Consider the following 17,578-nt stretch of genomic DNA (forward strand, 5'->3'; position numbering starts at 1 on the left):
CCATGTATGACCTTCCCTTAGATGTCTCATGGCTCCACAACAGCAGCACCAGAGCTGCAATAGGAAATATCTGCAGACCTGTGTGGGAGTGGATAGATAAGGGTTTTTGTTGTTTTCATTACTAACGCTCAATTCACATCTCATTTTATGGATACATTCTGCCTATACGACAGGTATATACGATGAGTGAATCTGTAGACATTTGCTGGCAATTGGGGGCATGCTTTTTGCCTCCATCTGCACAGAACCTGCAGGAAACAGAGGATGGAAAGATGCAGCATGCTACATCTTTTCATCCTGCTGAGCGCCGTGTAGGCTCATCGAAGGCCATAAATAGCCTATGGGGGACATTTGCATACTCCCCCAGCCTAGGCTGAGCATATGCTTTATAGGGGGACAGTTACATCACCAAGGAACAGCCTAAATCACTCCTCCACACTCACTCCGTGCTATGGACACTTCAGAAACTTGTCTAACGTATTCTGACAATTGAAGTCTAAAATGTGGTGTGAATGTTACCTTACTCAAACAATTGTTGCATTCAAGCAAAGTGTACTTACCATATTTTTCGGACTATAAGGCGCACCGGATTATAAGGCGCACACCATAACTGCCTGCTAAAACATCTAGGTTCATATATAAGGCGCACCTAATTATAAGGATGAATGACCAGCAGGTGGCAGACCTGTGCACAGTTCAAAGCAGCTGTTGTCTGTAAGTACAATTCATATATAAGGCGCACTGGACTATAAGGCGCACCTTTGATTTCTGAAAAAATCCAAAGGACTTTTTGTGCACCTTATAGTCCGAAAAATACGGTAAGTTGGACAACCCACAATCGTCAATCAAAAAATTCTAATCTTATATTAGCTTTATTAACCATTAGTGCTGCTCAACGTGTCTCAGCATTGTGAATGCAGCTTAATATTTGTATAGAGGTTTTGTCCAGGACATTTGGGATAAAATAAAGTTTTATATTTCTTTAAATGAAGAGCAAGTTCTTAGGGGGCGTTATCAGAGCCCCATGGGCTCTGGCTATTTTACACCCCATAAAACACTTCTATCCTACCTTCCCGCTCCTTCGGCGCACCCCTCCCACTGACTGGGGAAATTTTGTGTATGTATTGATTGTGACCACTAGATTTCAACAGAGAGCGGGAGGTGGGAGTCCCAATGAAGCAGACAGGTAGGGTAGAAGTGCTTTGAAACCTTGAAAGAGCTATGGGAGCTCTGGTTAAGCACCCATAGCATTTCGAATTTTATTTACATAAATCTCAAACTTTATTTTTTAACTACATTATCGGAGCAAACCTCTATATAAACATATGGCTGTAAAATCTCATTGCTGGGACCTAGCAAACAAAATTCTGCAAGTTATCAAGCAGCATTAGCATGGTTAAAGGGCTTGTCCACAGGTTGAAAACATGCTCATCTCTTGACCACTGGTAATGTGTGGTGTTTCAACAAAGCTCCATTCATTTCTATGGAGCTGAGCTGCAGTACCAGCACAAAGCCTTGTCCGGCACGGCGCTGTTTAAGAAGAAAGCTGCCATGTTTCTTAACCTCTGGACAACCCCATTAACACATCTATAATTAGACGGTAGATCTTGAATGGCGAAATCTATCCACGGAAACCAGACTGGAATTCCCTGCACCCCACCAGAAGTTTGGAGCTGTCATGGGACACGCTTCATTCTTGGACCGGGGGTAAACACAGGGAGGGAAGTTCCCTGGAAAACAGAAGTGGCATCCCATATCCGATAAAGAATCCGGTGACAGGTGCAAACCACAAACTGCAGGTGGTGCTTGGTAAAATGGGGAATAATCCTGATTTGACTACAGATGAGAGTAACTACTGGTAATGTGGCCAAACGTGTGGTTAAACAGTGTATCTTATCCTGGTACCTCAAGATTTGTCCTGGTCTGTTTCTGAATTCCAGATTTCCCTCTAATGTTCCTATTGTAATAAGCGATCCCCTGGTCACTCAATACAAAGATGCTTTATTTCCCGAGAGCACAGATGAAATTTGTGTCATCATTTGCCATATGAACAATCCATCAGACTTTTATATCCACCTGGTAGGTAACTACATTAGAGTCTCTCACATTTACACTATGAAAAATGATATCCATGTGTATTTCTATCGCTTTTCACTTATTTTCTTCACATCTTCACCAGTTAGGCGAATCAGATTACAGGGAAACGGTTGACAAGATCAAGGAGGTTTATAACAACGTAGAAGCCAATGACTGGAAGATTGTGTGCCCATTTATGGGGCAGCCTTGTGTTGCTAAATATGAGGAAGATGATGACCAGTGGTACAGAGCAGAAATTGTGGGTAAGATGACCTCCGTATACTTTATGTAGCCAAGCTGCATTGCACTGAACTGAGCTGTCTTATGAGAAGACTTTGAAGATTGCACTGTGCCAGATGAGTTAAAGGGAACCTGTCAGCAGGTTTTTCCCCATTAGACTACCAGCCTCCTCAGTTAGCGTGGGAAATGTCCTTTCTAAAAATTTGCTTCTTTATTCCCTCTTAAAGTCGTGTGAAAATGAACAGAGGCTGCAGGGGGAGGGTTATTTAAGACACCAATGTGGGAGGGGGATTCATCATTGCCTCTGTGCCAAAAATGAGGGATATGTGACAAAAAAACAGTCTAAAACCAGTGTTTGCTGTCGGACCATGTGACACATTAATGAATTTCCCCCCATGGTGTCATTAAAGAGAGGATTCTTATTCTTTCAGATTACGTGAGCTACTGAACTGGAGATCCAGGGATTTTAGTTGGAAATAGGAGCAGCAGATAAGGGGCAATTCGCACCTATTTCTTTATCTGCCTGTATCTCCTGTTCTTCACATAATCCTTCTCAGCCATACAGCAGCACAGACAAAGTTCTGGTGGCTTTGCAAAAGCGGGAATTATCTTATGATCTGCCCCTTTTATAGGAAACCTACCACTTGAAGTGGCAGGTATAAGATGGTGCCGGGACATATGGCCAAAAATCAGCTCAGGGTGAGCTGGTGCCGGAGCTTATTTTTGTTAGTGTTTTAAATCGCAGTATCGCGGTTTAAAACACTTTTTAAACTTTATGGCCGAAGCTGCTTCGGCACAGGGAGGTACGCGCTCGGTGCTTACCATGCGCGCGACCACATAGGAAGTGAAGGAGAGCCGCAAGCGTGGTAAGCGGCGAGCACGTACCTCCGTGCGCCGAAGCAGCTCCGGCCATAAAGTTTAAAAAGTGTTTTAAACCGCGATACTGCGATTTAAAACACTAACAAAAATAAGCTCCGGCACCAGCTCACCCTGAGCTGGTGCTCGGTAGTTCCTTCTTATACCTGCCACTTCAAGTGGTAATAGTTATACAGGCTATTATAAATAAATTCAGTGTCACACTAATTACCTTATCTTAACCCCTTACGGACATGTGGCCTAATAGTTCTTCAAACGTCGGCTGCGGGTGTATTGAGAGGGCTCACAGGCATATTGCAGTAAACACCCTCCAATCGCGGGTGTTAACCCTTTGATCACTCCTGGAAAAGCTGTATTGGCTTAGACCGTCGCTGCTAGTGACATCATCTGGGAGCGACAATCTTTCTCCTGTATGATTTTTGGCCATATACTGCCATAATGTAGTAAAGCAGTATATGGTAGCATCAATCGATCATTCGTCACGTCCCATACATCCACCTACCACCCGTTCTACCTTTATAGGAAGATTCATGGTGGAAAGTTCCCTTTAATATGTTTATATTTATAATATCTTTATATATTATCTTTATAATATCTTATTGTCTTTAATATCTAGTCTGTTTTGAAATGTAATTTTGGGAGCGGTGCACAGGGTTTTGTGCATTGAATATGATTATGCTGGTTCAGTGCAGAATTTTTTTCCCTCCCTAGGTTTACCTAATACTCAAGAAGCTACCATAAGCTATGTTGACTTTGGAAATGTTGCCACAGTTAACATTGAAGATCTGAGAAGTTTAAAGGATGAATTCATGAAGTTACCACGCAAGGTAAATAAAATTAAAGGGGTGATCCTTTTTCAGACTCTAATCCCCTACAAACAGGAATATCTGATATCTGGGGTTAGGGGGCACACGCTTGGCCACTGCTCAGTTTGCTTCTTTAGGATTATTGTAGTGGCTGCTGGTTTGGCCAATTAATCAATAGCTAGAGGGAAATTTTATTTAAATTCTGTAGGAAATCGCTGTTTTGTCTTTGATGTGATGCTGGGTGGAATACTACAGAACCAGTTAGAATTTGGTAAAACAAAACCCGTAATTTTGTTTTAAGCATTGATTTTATTGGATTTTTATTAAAAAAATTGTGTAGACATTGAAATTTCGATAATAAATTGTATATCAAATATACCATTGGAGTCAGCATTATTACTTAGGTTGGAAAAACAAAAAAGGGTAAGTGGGGAACGGAGGGACAGAAGGGGGCCGGGCAGATACAGCAATGTAACTTACCTGATGAGTACAATGTGCTATAGGCAGCGGATTAGGATTTTTGCAATACTTAGCTACCGTATTTTTCGGACTATAAGGCGCACTAAAAATCCTTTGATTTTCTCAGAAATTAAAGGTGTGCCTTATAGTCCAGTGAACCTTATATATCAGTGATGGTGAACCTTTGGTGGCCGAGTGCCCAAACTGCAACCCAAAACCCCCAAAATTTATGGTGAGGTACCAACCAAAAATTAAAGCAGTAACTTATTGCTCTGTGTTCTTCAATAAATTTCAATCATATTGGCTTCCTGAGGACAAGATGGAAAATTTGCATCATTTTAGCTTCTTTCCAGTGTCCCTCTGTACACAGAAAATTGTGGGGCCAGCAGAAGGCCTTCCAGTGATAATTTGGTCCTGTCTACACATTCTTCCTCTATCTAAATTCCCAAGTAGAAAAGTAAGTATAAATTTAATATATGACTGAAAGGATTCTTTGAGTCCTGTCTGGTGTGCTGGTATGATGGCCAAGGTGCCCACAGAAAGGGCTCTGAGTGCCACCTCTGGCACCCGTGCCATAGGTTCGCCACCACTGTTATTTATGAACCGTACTTACAGACAACAGCTGCCTTTAACTGTGCACAGGTCTGCCACCTGCTGGTCATTCATCCTTACAATCAGGTGCGCCTTATATATGAACCTAGACGTTCCAGCAGGCATTTATTGTTGCCACGCCTTATAGTCCGAAAAATACTGTATTTCAATTCTAGCTGCAATTATTACATGACAAATAATCATAAGTTGTGGAGGTGTAAAATCTTCTAGATCTATAAAGCTTGGAGTACAGTAAGGTTAATTGGGAAGTGGCACATTTTTGAGAGTAAAGCTTCTATAGATTCCCAGAATTTTCTGATAATTTCACCATATATGTAGCGTATCGGCATCTTTTTCCTGACATCTCCAGATTTTTCTGGACAATACAACAATACCTAATTTTGATTGCATTTTCAAGGTGGCCAATGCATTTTGAAATTTGTGGAGGGACATTGAACGCTACTTCCTATTGTTGTGTCTCGATATTCACGTTCTAATTTACTAGACCATTTTCTAAAATGGGAAAAACTTCTATCCGAGCTTGTGTCTAGTATTTCTAGAATTCCATAGTTGGAGTGGGTCTGTTATCTGATATTTTAGCTTGGGGTAAAGCCGATTTGATCTGATAGTACTGTAAGAGGTCTGTGCTTTTAATCTGTCTGTGATGATTTGAGTTAAAGGTTTAAAAGGGTCTTAAGCTTATTTTGAATGGAGTAAGAAAATCTTAAATTTAAAGGGAACCTGTCGCCAGGGACCTCATTTTCACTAAAGACAGGTTACAGAAGCCAATTACAGCTGCATTGCACATATATGCCTTTCTGCCTTCTCTAAGCTTTTGCAATTTATTACAATAAAATTGTGTTTTATAACTTACTTGCACTCTGAGGCACAAGTTTTTTTTTTTGTTTGGATGAATTTAAAAAAAAAAACAAAAACATGTGACTTGTCTGTGCTGCTCACTCCTCAGGTCCCACCTTTGTGCTCCTGTATAACTCTTGCTTCGTAACTCACACAGGGACAGAGGTCACAGCGTGTGAGCTGACATCAGTGGGGGAGGGAGGAGCTGTACAGGATCATAAAGGTTGGGGGCTGAAAGCTTAGGAGTGAGTGACAATTTTAGCCACTAGAATCTCTACTACCCTCCACTCGTCTACACTCACTAGCTAATAAATATAGACCAAACATTGTCTCATTTCACAAAAAACGACACCTCACACAGCTTTGTACACCGAAGCATGAAAAAGTTATTCGGGTCAGAAGGTGGCGAAAATTTTCTTTTCTTTTTCGTACATATTCGTTTAATTTTTGAAAATGTATTTAAACACAATAAAGTCTGTATAAAATTTGGTATGCAAATGCATTTTCTCCCAATTTTCACAATTTTTTTTACAGCTTCCCAGTACACGGCATGGAAAAATTAATAACGTTGTGGGGAAGTTAAATTTGTTACGCACAAAATAAGCCCTCACACAGCTCTGTACACGGAAAAATTAAAGTTATGGATTTTTTAAAGTGGAGAGCAAGAAATGAGCAAGAAAATCCTCCGTGCTTAAGGAGTTAAGGAATTAAAGGACCTCTACCATCAGAATGAAGGATTGAACGCCAGACACACATACAAGCTGGAGGCATTCCTCTGCTCTTCTTTTAGCTTCTTATGTCCTTTTTTTTTTTTTTTTTGGCTTTTAAAATTATGCAAATTAGTTAGGGGCTCCAGGCTCCATAGGTGTTAATGGAGCTCGGAGCCACTCAGGCATATTTGCATAATTTTATAGCTCTTTTTTCTTAAAAACAAAGGCATAGAAAGCTTAAAGAAGCGCACATCCTGCCAGATGGGAAACACACCAGTATGTCAGTGTGTGCTTGTTTACAATCCTTCATCCTGGTGGTAGATGTCCTTTAAATGTCCTTTTTAGATGTCAACCTAAAAAAAACTCGCTAGGAGCTGCTTACTAAAGCGCCGTACCCTAGGAACATTGGACCGAGCTCACATCGGTCTGGCGTATTCATGAGGGGGCGGTCCGAGGAGGCAGTGACTGCCGTATAAAGCTTGGCAGCTACTGCCAGCCTATGACGTGTCGGGGGCGGTCTGGGGAAGAAGCAGAGGAGAGGGGAGCGCCTCGGACCCGCCCCCTCATGAAGACACCAGACCGGCGTTGTGCGGCAGTGTCTGCTAGATTTATTGGAGGGTTCCGGTAACCAGTGTAACATTGATATATCTGAGGTAGCGCTAGTGTGGTTTTTTTTAGGGTGACCGGTCCTCTTTAAGTATGGTTTTAGAGTGTCCAATTTGGATAGACAACTCCTTTCTTTAAAGTCGTTATTTAACCCCTTCAAGCCGCGGCTCTTTTTTGTTTTGTTTTTTTGCGGTTTCATTTTTCACTCCCCACTTTTTATTTTATACAGGGATAACATGCATGCAGTGATGTCACAGTACAGGGATAACATGCATGCAGTGATGTCACAGTACAGGGATAACATGCATGCAGTGATGTCACAGTACAGAGATAACATGCATGCAGTGATGTCACAGTACAGGGATAATATGCAGTGATGTCACAGTACAGGGATAATAGGCATGCAGAGATGTCACAGTACAGAGGGATAATAGGCATGCAGAGATGTCACAGTACAGGGATAACATGCATGCAGTGATGTCACAGTACAGGGATAACATGCATGCAGTGATGTCACAGTACAGGGATAACATGCATGCAGTGATGTCACAGTACAGGGATAATATGCAGTGATGTCACAGTACAGGGATAATAGGCATGCAGAGATGTCACAGTACAGAGGGATAATAGGCATGCAGAGATGTCACAGTACAGGGATAATAGGCATGCAGTGATGTCACGGTACAGGGATAATATGCATGCAGTGATGTCACAGTACATGGATAATATGCATGCAGAGATGTCACAGTACATGGATAATATGCATGCAGAGATGTCACAGTACATGGATAATATGCATGCAGTGATGTCACAGTACAGGGATAATATGCATGCAGAGATGTCACAATACAGGGATAATATGCATGCAGTGATGTCACAGTACATGGATAATATGCCTGCAGTGATGTCACAGTACAGGGATAATAGGTATGCAGTGATGTCACAGTACAGGGATAACATGCATGCAGTGATGTCACAGTACAGGGATAATATGCAGTGATGTCACAGTACAGGGATAATAGGCATGCAGAGATGTCACAGTACAGAGGGATAATAGGCATGCAGAGATGTCACAGTACAGGGATAATAGGCATGCAGTGATGTCACAGTACAGGGATAATATGCATGCAGTGATGTCACAGTACATGGATAATATGCATGCAGAGATGTCACAGTACAGGGATAACATGCATGCAGTGATGTCACAGTACAGGGATAATATGCATGCAGAGATGTCACAGTACAGGGATAATAGGCATACAGTGATGTCACAGTACAGGGGTAATAAGCATGCAGTACAGGGATAATAGGCATGCAGTGATGTCACAGTACAGGGATAACATGCATGCAGTGATGTCGGAGAACAGGGATAACATGCATGCAGTGATGTCACAGTACAGGGATAACATGCATGCAGTGATGTCACAGTACAGGGATAATAGGCATGCAGTGATGTCACAGTACAGGGATAACATGCATGCAGTGATGTCACAGTACAGGGATAATAGGCATGCAGTGATGTCACAGTACAGGGATAATAGGCATGCAGTGATGTCACAGTACAGGGATAATAGGCATGCAGTGATGTCACAGAACAGGGATAACATGCATGCAGTGATGTCACAGTACAGGGATATTAGGCATGCAGTGATGTCACAGTACAGGGATAATAGGCATGCAGTGATGTCACAGTACAGGGATAATAGGCATGCAGTGATGTCACAGTAAATTTAGAAATTTCTATGTTCATATTTAATATTTACAGGCCATCGGCTGCAGACTTGCTTATATTCAACCTCCCGAACCAGGACCTTGGAGCTTAGAAGCAAATAAACTATTTGAAGCTCTGACTGTGGGCAGACATCTGAAGTGTACTGCAATAGGTACCTGTCCCTGCATATGTACAGTATATCATACTGACCCTCATGTTCTGCACTACAAGAATTTTAAATCTTAGTGAATTTGACATGCATCTAAGTGGTGTTTCTGCAAAAGGGAAGATATAAAGCTGAGCCCCAAATAGCCATGGGTTGGGGGAGGGGGGGGGGGGTTCTGTACTTAACATTCCTAAATCACAGCCTTTGGGCGTGAGCTACCCCCTCATACACTGCAAGGACCAGTTAACTTCTCCATTATGTCTCTAGTTATTTGCAGCAATCATTCTGAGCCCATATCGCTACAGATAAGGTATAATGGAAAGACTTGTATGTGTTTTAGTTAACAATTATTGGTGCAGAAGAATTGAAGAACTAACGGAGACGTGAACTGGGCCTGAGCAGCAGAATACACACAGTTTGCAGTCACAATGCTGACAGAACGCAGATGAGTCCTATATTGACCTCTCATTCTCTATGTATCTATGTGTGTAGGTGTCCTGCTGGACGACAAGCTGTCTGTTGAGCTTTTTCACGTGGGCCCGGGCAATATGACCAGCGTTAACACCATGCTAGTGGAGCAAAATGTTGCCTCTTTTATACAGTCGTAAGTTTCCCTTCTGGTTTTAACACGTGAACAAACTATAAAAGATGCACAATAAATGCTATGGGGAGGATTCAGTTGGCACTGATATACTAGCAATTTTTTGTACCCTGCAAGAAATTGAGATTATTTTTGCACCTCGTTAAAGGAAACCTACCATTTCAGATCGTCAGGGTGAGCTGGTGCTTAGTTTCGTTAGTGTTATAAACCGCGGTATCGCGGTTTTAACACTTTTTAAACTTTATAGCAGAAACTGCTTCGGCGCTGCGTGCGCACGATCGTGCGCGCGCCTACATAGGAAATGCCGCAGGCGTTGCGCGCACACGGTCGCGCGCAGCGCCGAAGCAGCTTCTGCTATAAAGTTTAAAAAGTGTTAAAACCGCGATACCACGGTTTATAACACTAACGAAACTAAGCACCGGCACCAGCTCACCCTGAGCTGGTGCTCGGTGTTTACAGCTTACACCGACGATCTGAAATGGTAGGTTTCCTTTAACTCCGCACCATGTGGGCTATGAGGGACACGGCCGCCAGTGGTGTAAAAACCTGTGAACATTACATCAAACTAATTTGTTTTTATGCACAACTACGCCAGGTCTGACCTGACGTAGTTTTGACCTGGCCTATCATAAATTCCCCTTTTTAAGTTGTTTATCTAATTTAACATTTGTATATTCTGACTTCTAGTCTTTTCAATGCATCCAACTCTAACATGCTATTATGACAAGTGTTGGCTTATGAGGCATTACCCGGTAAAGATACCTTTGTGCGGTCTCTATCTATCTTATATATATACATATATATATATATGAAGATGGCTGCATTGAGCCAGCCGAAACGTTGCACTGTACTTTCCACTTGTGAATAAATTTTGAAAACCAAGGAGTGCTGCTCTTCCGCTTCAATTTTTTACATATATATAGATAGATATACATACTTGATCTGCAGTTACCAATATCTTTAGCTATCTTAAGGGCCCGTTCACACCTTTGTTATTTCATTAATCATTCATAAGGGGGCCAAACACAAAGCACAGGTGCAAATCTTTCAATTGTACCTGATCTTCTGGTAATTAATGTAAAAAAAACTGATGAAATATCATAAGTTGTGAAGTGGAGCTTATTTGAATAGTTTTTTTCCACTAGTGGACCTTCATCATTACCAGATTACCATCCTCTGCCACTGAAGGAAGTATGGGACCCAGTCACTGAACTATTACTTGACTACGAGGAAAGTCCAATGGATTTCGTCCCTCTATCGGAACGAAAAGGGTTTGAGGTGTTCGTCAGTCACGTTGTATCTCCCAGCAAAATCTTTGTACAGTGGTTAACTTCAGAGAACATTCTTAAGAGGTAAGGTCATTAAACTCCAACACTCCAAAATGTCATTCTACAAAATGAAGATCCAAATCCACAGAAATTCCCAATTGCTATAAACCCATCCCTACTCTGATTATTGAAAAGTCTATTTAAGCTCGAATGGCGACAACACTAATTGTCTTACTTAGGCTACATTCACACTGCCGTATGGAGGACGTATATACGGCCGACGTATATACGGCCAATATACGCCCTCCACAGACGGCAATGGGCGCACGGCGCCCTACGGGAGTGGTACGGTGCAGCACACGTGCGACACCGTACCGCTCCGTTCCCGGAAAAAGATAGGACCTGTCCTATCTTTTACCGTAATACGGCGCCATTACTTCCTATGGAGAGGGGTGGGGGTGAGCTGTGCTCACCTCCTCCTCCTCTCCCTGTACACTGCCGTTGCCCGCTACGGTACGGTACGGGCGGGCAACGGCAGTGTGAATATAGCCTTATAAGGAGAGACAAGATAAAGAGCAACAAGTGCTCATAGGGAAAAATGACTCTTAAATCTGGAAGGATGAGGGTATAATATTAGGTTGTGCTCCCACCTTTAGAGCTTTGCACAACTTCTTACATAGCAGGAAGGATTTAAAGGACTGATGGTAGATTTGTCCTAATAAGAAGTTCAATGTTCCTCAGGACATCTTTTATTATAACACTATATGCTGCCACAGGAAAAAGAGAAAATGTTTATCTTTACCCACAAATTATGCTCTGCACAGGAGAAAAATTACAAAATTTTGACAAGATGGTACCGGGTTCCAACAGTCCTACACAAATTCTACCCTACAGTGTCCGACAGATGTTGGCGGTGTCAAAACTCCACAGGAACAATGTTACATATCTGGTGGGATTGTACCGCTCTCAAACCTTTCTGGGACAGAGTGTTTGCTATTTACGAAAAGGTCACAGGTCGGTCAGTGGAGACCCAGGCTCAGATAGGCCTTCTGTCCATCCTCCCAGGTACAATAGGGTCACAGAAAAAGGGCCTATTGAGGTTCTTCCTCACAGCTGCTCAGACAGTCATTCCCCGTCATTGGAGATCCCCCTCCCTTCCTCGAGTGGATTCATGAATTTATCTAATATCTGTCACATCGAGGAGCTTTAAGCAGAGGTTAATCAAACCATGGAGAAATTCACTAGAATCTGGCAACCGTGGGTCCTGTTTAAAGGCACACCAGAGTATGTAGCATTGTTCGCCTGAAGCTGTCGGCAAGTGACAGTTGTTTTGTGTCCCTAGACCATCATATTGTCTTCCCTACTCTTAGTCCCTTTCTGGTTCCCCCTGTCTCCCCCCTCCTTTCCCCCCTCCCCACTTAACCTCCTTCTCTTTACTTTTAGTTCCCTCACCCTTATTATTTGCTTCATGAGGACTGATTAGTCGGTCCTGCATTATGTGTCATGAACATATAAATATGTAATATTTCAGACTCTATATTTAGTTACACTTTTACTCTTATTCGTTACTCGTCATAATTGGTCTATGGAGTCAGTTTTTCTGTATGGGTTCGGTATGTTACCACCCCGCTGCAGTGTGCTTGCGGCATGAGGGGGCTTCCGATCCACATTTGTTGTCATTGGGTCCTGCGTGTCCCACTGCTGTTATGATGCATACTGTCATTCTTGTCAAAAATGTTTTACACTGCTTTTTGAACTGTATGCAAACACATTTGAACTAAATAAATCGTATTGAATATAACACTATATGCTGCAAAAATAACGACCAGGCCACGTCACCCGAGCGCCTCAAGGAGCCTCATATTTTAATTTATGCACTACCCATGACCGCCAGCGCAAGGGTTGGGTGTATGAATGAATATACAAGGCTCCCTGAGGCGCTCGGGTGACATAGCCTAAGCTCCCTGGAGTAATTTACATAAATTTTATGCTCTTTATTTTTGCTGCATATAGAGTAAGGACACATCTACCATCAGTAAACTGACGGTAGATGTCATTTAAGTATAAAAACAGTTGCAGAGTGAATTTCCCATAAAAATCCGGATTAGTCAGTAGAGGAAGTACGAACATGGTCCAATGAGGCTTTATTAATAAAATGCTCATTCCCATCTTTCCACCCCCCAAAAAAACAAAGAATTTAACTCACCACCATCCAAACAGCAGCCTGGAATGGAACAGAAAACTTTCCACTAGATAAAATGCCACTTAGCTTTTTGGAAACCCGCATCTAACAAAGGAAAATAACTCATATCCAAGTTCCAAACCAAATGCAGAAATGAACTTTACATTCATGAACATGGAAAAAGAGATCCCATCTACAGCTTTTAGCAAATATGGGATATTAAAAAATTTCCACAAAATCAACAATCCTCTACTACAATTTCTAGAAAACAAGAATTCTTGGAATGCAATGTATACATATTTATGATGTATTCAACTACGTCAGTCTGCAACAAATTAAAATCTTTACTAGTAGACACAAATTTATCATTAGGCGTCTCCATGGGACAGTTCTATGTCTGTAATTTGGAGCTACGCTGCCCATCAGATTTGGCCCTTTAATAAATGTCCTTATGGTCTATTTTCTGACTGGGATCTTTAAAAAAAAAAAAAAAAAAAAAAAATCCCCAAAAAGTCTCAGTGCATAAAAGCCTCAGCACATAGACCAGCAGGGGACTGCAGTAACTTTGAGACTTTTTATGGGACTTTTTGCGAAGATCTTGCGTCATGAATGTGGCTTTGCACAGTGTTGCCCTAGCAGTAGTTCTATGTTTACACCAGACTAATGAAGAGTTGGAAATAGTCCAGTTTTTAGCAGTGAAAAGTATCAAAAAACTTCAATGCGAGTTTTTTGAGACCTATTTATGCCGAAAAAAAGCCCAGGAAAACCAATGATAAATAATCCCCCAAAAATCAACTCTTCTAGCCAAAGTTAGGTGAATCAGGACCTAGTTTCAAATAAATGGCAGGATCTTCTTTCCAGACATTAAAAATCCAGACATTCTTTATAGTATGATATTTATTTTTCTCTCCTGTTTTCCAGTTTGCACGCTAACATGCTGAAGCTGTATGAAAACTCCAAACCAGAAGCTATGGAATGGAAAGTTGATATGCGTGTTGCAGTTGAGCTTCAATCTGACAAAAAGTGGATGCGTGGCAAGATTACAAATATTGTGTCGGACAGCCAGGTTGAGGTAAGAAAACTGCAGGTAACGCCCCACTTTAGTGTCTACTTAGGGGAAAAGCCAGGTTGTCAGTGACCAGGTGTTGCATGGCTGAAAGTTCCTGTGGAGCCAAACCTTAAAGGGAACCTGTCACTTAAACTAATCCATACTATGTCAACTAAATACAGATCACTCCTCCCCCGCTGATGAGAATTCCTGAGGGAGGGGTGAACTTATTTCTCTTTGACCAGTCACATACAGCCAGTGTCTACCTCAACTCCTTAATTCACTTCTCCCTCAGAATGTAAATGATGAAGAGAAATCAGGTTTCCTTGTCAGTCCGGAAGCTGGCGGTGTGTCTAAACTAGAATAACATGTATATGCATAGATGGTGTGTCTACTTACATATGGACTGTGGAACTTTTGAGATATGGAGAGGAACAATATAGAGTTAGTTGTACTGTTGTATAAAAGTAGTTTTCAAAGATATGTTTGGTTGTGTGGGTTAGTTTCAATGACAGGTTCCCTTTAAAATGAAGTTGTGATCTGGATTTGACCAAATAAAAGGTCTCTGCCGCTTACAACACACAAATGTATATTTGTATATGCATATTCCAAAAGTCTTCTGTTCCATTCAGCACAAAGTAAACTGTACCTGGCTCATTGCCTATGAAGCACCTGAACCGCCACTGAAAATCTGCCACGTTCTTGCATAAAATAGGTCGCCTCCCGTTTCTGGGCGCTGGCAGTTCTCTACTGTTTGTATTCTTCGTAGCTTATTGCACATGTCCATAACTGCTTGCACGTTTTTGGGTGGCGACCAATATTATGCGGCAAACCCAAGATTTGGAACGCACCAGCGACTACGTCACAAGAAGGGAGGAGGTTGAACAGGAATAGGAGAGAGGAGTTTACCAGCATGACTTCTTGAACCAACTCCATGACTCTGATGCTTCATTGGGAGCTTGATACATATTCAAAGTTTTTTCTGTATGCCTGGTATTATTACTCCTGGAAACTGAGGTATCAGTGTGTTTTTGTTTTGTTTTTGTTTTTTTTTAACAACGGTGACTAGATGGTGTAAAACATTCGTTAACTTTCATTCTGCTTTTTTCAGGTGATATTTTATGATTATGGAAAGCAGCAAGTGACGGAGGTCACCAACCTAAGGCCATTAGATGAAAGCCTGGCGGTGTATGGGATCATGTGTCTGGAGTGCTCGCTCATGGATATACAGTATGTTTTATAAATCAATGTGTTTATCAGTTATTATATGAAATGAAACAAAACAAAAGGCTGCAATTCATCTGTGTCTTACAACTTTTCTGTGTCCACTATTCACTCACATCTCGCGTATATGGGAACCATTGGCAAAAAATTTAGCTAGGTTTTAAACATAGGATACTTTTGAAGCTGCGGTGCTCTATCCTTTATGTATAGCCGGTCTTTATAGGACATATCTAAGAAATAAAGAAGTATCGGATGGCACTCACCATTCTTCTAAAATCTTCAACTTAATTTTTTTTAACATACAGTACTCACATACAGTACATGTGTAAAATTGTTATCAGGGAGGGAGCTTGGTGACAGCGTTCAAAGCTCTTCTATTCTGTACTTTCCTTGTTTTGCAGGCCGGCTGGAGGAAGTCAGAACTGGACCGCAACTGCTTGTGACTTCCTCTCTGGATACCTTGGCGGAGCCACCGTCACAATGATTCTCGAAGTGAGTGTAATACTATCAGTCCTGGTATTCACTCTCTCCAGCTTCAATGCTTCTAGGGTCCCCTGCCAGTCTCTAGGTTCTCTTAAACAGGAATTGATGGCTCAGTCAGACACTGGGTAATTTCGGCATTGATTCACTAAAGACTGTTGCCCATAAGTGAGTTTGATCCAAAATTATTAATAATCTTTAAATAGATTAATCTTTATATAGATTACCGTAATCTTTATATACATTAAAAAAAACCTTCAAAGTCATGCGACAATGAGAAAAGTCATATTTGCCTGAGATTAGTCAAGATGAGAGGCTGTAGGGGCAGAGTCACTTTGATTGTATAGCATCTACAAACGTGTCAGTTGTAAACAAAGTTTTAAACTGTATTTTCATCTCTGTTATAATATGATCAGAAAGATAATATTAATATGACACCATCTTTCAATGTACAGGTACTAGGACTGATAGGGACGTCTGAAGTGACGCTCCCTCTGCAGCCTCTAAACTTGACTCTTCTCAACTCATTTGCACATAAATGAGGTTATTCGAGAAGGATATTCAGTACCCCACCTGAGGGTAAACTAGTAGCTTATAGTGAACCCATCAGCAGATTTTACCTCATTAAAGACCCTAGTGTGAACAAGACAACATTACTGTACAGGGACATGTGATGCTTTGTGTGGTGGCATGTTTGCTTAGCTACAAACTATTTGATATACAGTATTGTTTTATGCAGCCAACCTTGTATTTAACATCTAACTTCAATTTAATGGTATGTTTTCCTTTCTTTAGGATGATAATACGTCATATTGGCCATTACCAGTTAAAATTATGTCCAAGAATGAAGAGCACCAGCTGGTGGATATCTCTGAATTCTTGGTGAAAAGGGGATTGGCACTGAGAGATAGAAAAAGGTCTGTACTGGTGGCTTTGTATATCTCCGATAATATCTACAACTTAGATTCTGGCACCTTTGTCTATTAGAGTATACTGCCTTTTTTTTTGCTGAGATATTTTCATGGGGTATTTTTTTAAAATATAGTCTATGGTGGTCCTACTGTTATTTATACCGCTCAGCCTGTAGAAAAAAAAAATACATTTGCATATGTTGCAGATTGTCATGCACAAAAATTTTTTATGTGCATTTTCCATGAGGCTTTAGATTACGTGCAGTGTGTTTTTTGCGTTTTTAGATGTAGTTTTACACCTCTTTTTTTCCCCATTTTATCTGACATCATTTGCAGCAAAATTTTCATCAAATCCACATCAAACTAAGGGTTTCATGTGGATGTTCAAAAGCCCAATGATTGCAATGTAAAAAAAAATATATAGGGAATAAAATGTATGGCCTTGACAGAAAGGTCACGTCTTAATTTATTGCCTACATGACACAACATTTTCTGTGTGAGGGGGTAAAAAACGCATCATCTAGATGACTTTTTCCTAGTCACATTCACTTTAATGCTCCAGATAATCATGTATGACTAATCACACATATAATATACTGGATTGGCCACTTTACCTCATGTTTTCTGTGATGTGTGGGGGGCAGGATATTAAGTAATTTACCAATATACATCTATTAATAGTTCTGTTCTGCTTTCTTGATATGTAAAGTGAAACCTCCTGTCTTTTACCTCATCAGCCAGACATTCCTGTCCATAACATGTCTG

The 17,578-nt window shown here is 41.2% G+C and overlaps 1 protein-coding gene across 3 annotated transcripts in view; it reads left to right on the forward strand.

Moving 5' to 3' along the window:
• The window catches only part of RNF17 (ring finger protein 17), a 77,131-nt gene that overhangs the window by 39,529 nt on the left and 20,024 nt on the right, over nt 1–17,578 (forward strand). For all 3 annotated transcript variants that reach the window (XM_072134255.1, XM_072134256.1, XM_072134257.1), the window contains exons 19-28: nt 1,941–2,079; nt 2,180–2,339; nt 3,904–4,019; nt 8,988–9,105; nt 9,592–9,703; nt 10,846–11,052; nt 14,072–14,222; nt 15,310–15,428; nt 15,824–15,914; nt 16,698–16,819. In XM_072134255.1, coding sequence (XP_071990356.1) covers nt 1,941–2,079; nt 2,180–2,339; nt 3,904–4,019; nt 8,988–9,105; nt 9,592–9,703; nt 10,846–11,052; nt 14,072–14,222; nt 15,310–15,428; nt 15,824–15,914; nt 16,698–16,819 — 1,335 coding nt within the window. The remainder of the gene's footprint in view (nt 1–1,940; nt 2,080–2,179; nt 2,340–3,903; nt 4,020–8,987; nt 9,106–9,591; nt 9,704–10,845; nt 11,053–14,071; nt 14,223–15,309; nt 15,429–15,823; nt 15,915–16,697; nt 16,820–17,578) is intronic.

This window comes from Engystomops pustulosus, chromosome 2 (assembly GCF_040894005.1).
Source record: "Engystomops pustulosus chromosome 2, aEngPut4.maternal, whole genome shotgun sequence".
NCBI classification, from domain to species: domain Eukaryota; kingdom Metazoa; phylum Chordata; class Amphibia; order Anura; family Leptodactylidae; genus Engystomops; species Engystomops pustulosus.